Here is a 6,294-nt window from a genome sequence, read left to right on the forward strand (position 1 = left end):
TTTTCCCAGCGGATTTCTTGCATCTTTGAGAGGGACAGCCCGTGTTGGGGGGTGATGACTATCCTTTGTGTGACTGGGACATTTTGAGCTGATCAGGGCTCGCCTTCTGCTGACAGCTGTCACCGGCTAACTCCTCCTCTCCCTGACCCAAGACACGACATCTGTGTCGGAGCTCAGCCTCTGTGCCAAGAGGGACGTTTGGCTGCTCTTGTGTGGTTTTCTCTGAAACAGATGTGTGATTGCCTCCGTCCTCTGAGGACAGAAAGCGGAACGCAGAAATGCTTTAGGTGCGTCCCGTAACCGTGCTGTGCTCGAAAGGGTGCCCATAAAGCAAGAATATAGCCGAGAAGCCTGGGCGACGCCTTCGGTGCGCGGCGAGCTGCCGCTGGCCTTCTCCAGGTAACGCACTGCCTCCACCCGCTCTTCAGAGGAAGCCCTGCCGCGGCGAGGGGGGCGCGCGGCTTAGCGGAGGGGAGAAGCGCAGCGCGTTCCCTAGACCATGGGTGTTGGGGTTCTCACTCGTCTGGGCAAAGACGTGGCCTTTTCCCGGGGGGGCTCAACTCAGCCCCGGCACGGCCGGAGCACGATCGCTACGCACTGCGTTTCTCCAGGACGCGTGTGTGGGTGTTTGGAGAGGGGCTCTCAGAAGCGACTAGCCCCGAGGGCAGAGCCCCGCGGAGGAGACACGCCAGAGAACTTCCTCGACGGAACGGGAGGCCGCCCTCTGTGAGTCGGGAAGCAGACCCTCACCAAACTGGGCTCTGCCGGCGCCTGGACCATGCGCTTCTCCAGCGCGCGCTCGGGCGTGGAGAGCAAACGCCCGCTGCTGCCGAGCCCCCCGCAGGGCGGCATTTTGTGACGGTTCAGACGGCCCGAGTGCCGGGTGACGTTTAATGAGCGGATCGTTACACTGGAGAGGGGACGTCGACGCAGGCTCTCTGCCGAGCCCTTGGGGCTGGTCGGGGCCCCAGAGAAAGTCAGTCACGGGGCAGGTGGTGGTGGGGGGGTGGGGGGGTGGCCGGGGGGGGGATCTCACTCTAACCCTGCGGTGTGAAGCGTCTCATTGTTCTCTTGACCCAGGGCAGGTAGTGTGAGATCCTGGTGAAGACGGCCGGGGGGGCCCCGTTCTGCCTTCCGTAGGAGACGATGCCCTGGGCCGCGCTGTCGCACACCAGGGGGCCGCCCGAGTCGCCCTGCGGGGGGCAGAGGGGCGGGAGGACCCTGAGCTCGGCCTCCCTGCCCCCGCTGCCCTGCCCCCCGGCTCTCAGCGTCTCCCGATGCCGGCCTGGGGGGGATGGGAGGTGGGGGGGGCTTCGGGGGGGCGGACGGCAGGCCCTTACCCTGAAGGCGTTCTTGCCCTGCCCCGGGTCCCCCACGCAGATCTGCGTGCGGCCGCTGTAGGTGCGGAAGCGGCCCTGGCACGCGCGGTCCGGCTGCACGCTCAGCGTCACCTCCCGGAGCACGCTGCTCCTCCGGTTCGGGCCCACCTGGCCCCAGCCGGCCACGGTGCACGCGGTGCCGGGACGCAGCCGCCGGCCGGGCCCAGGCAGAGCCACGGGGCTCACGGCCGCGCCGCGCAGGGCCCGGCCGCGCAGCTGTGGGGGGAGCCGGGAGGACGCTGCCGGTCAGCGGGGGTGACCCCACCCGGGCGGGGGGGAGCCCAGCACTCAGCACTCACCCCCCCCCGGGCGCCCCCCTGGTCCATGCCCCCCAGTGACCCCACCCGGGCGGGGGGGAGCCCAGCACTCAGCACTCACCCCCCCCCCCGGCGCCCCCCTGGTCCACGCCCCCCAGTGACCCCACCCGGGCGGGGGGGGAGCCCAGCACTCAGCACTCACCCCCCCCCGGGCGCCCCCCTGGTCCACGCCCCCCAGTGACCCCACCCGGGCGGGGGGGGGAGCCCAGCACTCAGCACTCACCCCCCCCCCCCGTGCCCCCCTGGCCCGCCCCCTCCCCAGTGGCCCCCGGGGGCGCGGGCGGCACCTGCAGCAGCATGATGTCGTTGCGGACGCCCTGCGGGTCGTAGTCGGGGTGGCGCAGGGCTCTGCGCACGGCCAGGTGCTGCTGGGTCCTTTCCGGCCTCTGGATGTTGTGGGCCCCCAGGGTGACGTTGATGGAACTGCAGAGGACCAGGGGGCCGGGGGCGGCTGTGGGCGGCTGGAGGGCCAGGGGGCGGGGGGAGGGGTGGGTGGGAGGCGGTGGGGGGAGGTGGTGGGTGGGAGGGGGTGGGGGAGGGGTGGGAGGCTGTGGGTGGAGGTGGGTGGGAGGCCCTGGAGCCCCTCGGGGCTCAGTTCTGCCCTTTGCGCCTCGGTAGCCCCGCGCTGAGGATGTGGGGCGCAGTGGGGGCCTCGAGGCCGCGTGTCTCCGAGGAGCGGAACACGGTCTGAGCCGCTGCTTTCCCGTGCGCCTCCCTGTCCCCCGTGCTTCACGATCGACCGCGTCCTCCCCTCTCCGTGTGCTCTGGCCTGGGCACCCCCCGCCCCCCGTCCTCCCCCCCCCGCCCCGTCCCCCTTCCGTCTCCCCGCGCCGGCCTCCCGGAGCGCCTCACCTTCCCCAGCAGTGAGCTGCGGTCATCACGAAGTCCTCCCGCACCAGGAACCCCCCGCACGCACTCAGGCCCCCCGCGTGCTGGATGAGGAGCAGGGCCATGTAGGGGTGCGAGTGCGGCCTGGCCTCCCGGCCCCCGATGATCTCCCCTGCAACGGGGGATCCGCGTGGGCTCGGGTCCTCGCTCGGGTGCTGGGGACGACGCTCTGCCGGGGGGGACCTGCTCTAGGGGTTCCTGTGCCCCCCCATTATCGCTGCATCCTTAGTTAATCCTGAGTTTTGATGCACAGTGAGTCCCCAGAGCCCCTCGACGGACAGTACTTTAGGAGGTGCCGGGGCCAACCCCTAAACCTCAACGCACACTCGCGGCTTTGACCCTGACAAGCTCCAGGGCGGTGTTTGCAGCATTCTCCTTCCACACCGTAGGAACAGAAGACATGTGAGCTCAAGTGACTTGCTTGATGGTATAGAATCAGGCTGTGCCAAATGAGACACCCCCCACCGCAGAGCAGATGGGGCGGGCTCAGACCTTTGGGGGGGGGGGTCGGTCACGCACCTGCGTCCGCCCCGGGAGGTAGGATCAAGGCCAACAGCAGCAGGAGAGGCGGCATCCTCCTTGAAATGGTGTCCAGTCAGTTGCTGTCTGTGCCGGTTCCTGCCAGACTTTTATCCCCCCCCGCCCCCCCCCCGCCTCGCCCCAGAGGAAGGAAGAGGGAGGAAGAGGGTGGGAGAAGGAGAAGTCCCAGTCCCATTCTCCTGCTCCCGTGATAGGTTTCATCATCGAAGACCGCCCAGGGGGTTTGTCCACTAACCGTCAGCGATCTGGAGACGACGGTGCCATCTTCTCCCCCCCGCCCCAGCTGCAGAGGAGTCAGTGCTCAGTGGAAATGAGAACCTAAGGTACCAGGAGGGGCCTTGGAGCGATGAGTCCCAGGAGCTTCGATGCACCGACATTCCTGGCCCCCTCAATAGAACAGGAAAGCTGGCGGCTGTCCATCTCACGTCCTCCGCGACGTCCCTCTAGGACTCGAGCTCTGGTCCTTGGAATGTCAGGGCTTCTCCGAACGGATGCAAATGTCTTGGTTGCTTTTTCATAAGTATTTAGTCAGGAAAGGAGAAATAAAAGACGGCGAGTGTGGTTGGGAACGGGATGAGAGGGCAGAAGAGAGATGCCGCTGCTGGCTGCCTCGCCTTGAGGCTTGAGGCGCGTCCGCTCGCCCCGTCTTTCCTCTTTCGAAGCTGTTGGGGTGGATCGAGTGGCACCCTCCCGAGCAGGAGAAAGGAGAGGGGCGAACGAGACGCCGACGCGAATAGTTACTTTCGCAGGTTCGTTGAGTCGGCTCTTGAAAATGGTGACAACTTGAAGATTTCCACTTGATGGTCCCTGCACCAGGGGAAAGACTTTGTGCACGTTCCTCACAAACAGATAAAACCGGGAGCCCAGCTTTGTTGAGACTCTGTTTCATTGATGGCACAAGAAACAACCTAGTTCTCATCCCGGACCGCAAGGACAAGGCCTTCAAAAGGAGGGCACTCAGCGTTGGGGGACATCACTGCCACCGCGTAGAAGGTCATCGAACACGCTTAACAATGTCTAGGAGATTCCGTGTCCGCCCGGGAGCCCATCCTCATGTTGTATTGTGGCTATATAAAAAGTGAAATTGAAGATGAGCACAATTTGGATCTTTTGTGCAGGACGACAGGCCCACTTGGAAATGTTATGAAAGCCAAGGATTCTCTCTTCACCTATAAAGAGAGTTTTCCCTTATTTTTAGAGCTACACACAACTCAACCCCTCTTTTCTCTCTTTCCCTCCCCCCTCCCCCTCCAGACCTGGAGCTTGAACTCTGGGCTGGGGTGCTGTCCTCAGCTTTGTTTTTTTTTGGTTCAAAAGCTAGTGCTCTACCACTGAGCCATACCTTCCCTTCTGGCTTTTTGGCGGTTAATTGGAGATAAGAGTTTCACAGCTTTCTTGCCTGGGCTGGTTTTGAACTGTGATCCTCAGATCTCAGCCTCCTGAGCAGCGAGGATGACAGGCGTGAGCCGTTGCGCGTGGCTAATATTTCTCTTTATAGCTAAAAGGAATGTGAAGAAAAAGAGAAGGTAGGGTAACAATGTTGTTAATGTCTGAGAATTTGTGATGACTTTATGTAAAAACATTCGTTTAGCTCTGTGCTCTCCAATAAGCCTACTCAAAAAAGGCTACAGGCAGGTACGCGGCTCGACTGGTGGAGTGCTAGCTTTGAACAAAGAACTCAAGCCCTGAGTTTAAGCCCAGGACTGGCACAAAACAAACAGCCAAAACCACATTAACTTAAAAATAAAAGAAAAGGATAGAAAAATAGCGTGCCCACGTGAAGAAAAGAGGAGGAAAGTCAGGCACCCAGTGCTGTAAATAAAGATGCGCGTACGACACCTGACTCACAGTGACCCAGGATTTGTGCCAACCTTCCCACTAAAAGCAGCTTAAAAAAAAGCTGAATGAACTCTCTAGACACTGTAAGCAATTTGAGGGGCTCCTAGGATCAATGGGAGGGATAACGAAAGTGAAGATAAGAAGCTTCTCTTGTTTTGAGAGAAGCTACGAATGCATACGACGTCAACTTCTGAGCCAGGCACCAATGCTCACACCTGCAATCCTGGCTACTCAGGAGGCTGAGATCTGAGGATCGCGGTTCAAAGCCAGGCCATGCAGGACTGTCCGTGAGACTTTTATCTCCCGTTAACCACCAGAAAGCCAGAAGTGGCACTGTGGCTCAAAGTGGTAGCTGGCTTTTTCACTAGCCTTGAGTAAAAAAGCTCAAAGGAAGTTCTTTTTTTTTTTTTTTTTGTCAGTCCTGGGGCTTGGACTCAGGGCCTGAGCACTGTCCCTGGCTTCTCTTTGCTCAAGGCTAGCACTCTGCCACTTGAGCCACAGCGCACTTCTGGCTGTTTTCTATATATGTGGTGCTGGGGGATCGAACCCAGGGCTTCATGTATATGAGGCCAGCACCTTGCCACTAGGCCATCTTCCCAACACCATCAAAGGAAGTTCTGAGGCCCTGAGTTCAAGCCCCATACCACCACCACCACCAACAGATTTGAACTTTTGTTTTGATAACCACATAGAGACTATAGGAGACATCCAAATATTGCTATATGATTTTTTTCTTAGAGAACCTTGATGGTACCAATGGAGACAATATGGAAAGGAATATTATGGGCCAATATATGGCCCTGTGGCTTGACCTCAGGGCCTAGGTGTTGCACCCTGAGCTTTTGTGCTCAAGGTTAGTGCCTTCCCTCTTGGCCACAGCTCTGCTTCTAGCTTTTTTTTGGGGGGGGCGGAATTAATTGAAGGTAAGAGTCTTACAGACTTTTCTGCCTTGGCTGGCTTCAAACTCAGATCTTAGCCTCTTGAGTATAGAGTGAGCTATTAGTGTCCCTCCCTAAAATTCCCTTTTATCATTAACAAAATATTTTTCAGTCTGGATGCCAGTGGCTCATGCCTGTAATCCTAGCTGTTCAGGAGGCTGAATTCTGAGGATCACAGTTCAAAGCCAGGTCAGGCAGAAAAGTCGATGAGATTCTTCAGTTAACTAATAGAAAGCCGGAAGTGGAGCTGTGGCTCGTGTGGCAGAGTGCCAGCCTTAAGTGAAGGTGTCAAGTGAGAGTATAAGGCCTGGAGCTCAAGCCCCAGTATTTGGTGCGGGCGCGCACACACACACACACACACACACACACACACACACACCACCCCTTTATGTT

The 6,294-nt window shown here is 59.7% G+C and overlaps 1 protein-coding gene across 1 annotated transcript; it reads right to left on the bottom strand.

Annotated features, from left to right (window-relative positions):
• Positions 1-1,017: 1,017 nt before the first annotated feature.
• Positions 1,018-3,158, bottom strand: LOC125363504 (cathepsin G-like). The gene is made up of 5 exons (XM_048362779.1): positions 3,104-3,158; positions 2,549-2,696; positions 1,984-2,119; positions 1,341-1,595; positions 1,018-1,193 (listed from the first exon to the last, which is right to left on the bottom strand). The coding sequence occupies exons 1-5, from the start codon at positions 3,156-3,158 to the stop codon at positions 1,038-1,040; spliced, it is 750 nt and encodes a 249-aa protein (XP_048218736.1). The 3' UTR covers positions 1,018-1,037.
• Between the last annotated feature and the right edge of the window lie 3,136 nt (positions 3,159-6,294).

Source organism: Perognathus longimembris, chromosome 14 (genome assembly GCF_023159225.1).
Source record: "Perognathus longimembris pacificus isolate PPM17 chromosome 14, ASM2315922v1, whole genome shotgun sequence".
NCBI lineage: Eukaryota > Metazoa > Chordata > Mammalia > Rodentia > Heteromyidae > Perognathus > Perognathus longimembris.

Bases quoted from the DNA above. Each gene is read 5' to 3' on its own strand.
- LOC125363504 (XM_048362779.1), bottom strand. From the start codon at position 3,158: ATGCCGCCTCTCCTGCTGCTGTTGGCCTTGATCCTACCTCCCGGGGCG. The intron at 2,697-3,103 runs GTGCGTGACCGA...CCCCCGTTGCAG, and splicing joins ACCTCCCGGGGCGGACGCAG to GGGAGATCATCGGGGGCCGG. The intron at 1,194-1,340 runs GTAAGGGCCTGC...TGCCCCCCGCAG, and splicing joins AGGGCAAGAACGCCTTCAGG to GGCGACTCGGGCGGCCCCCT.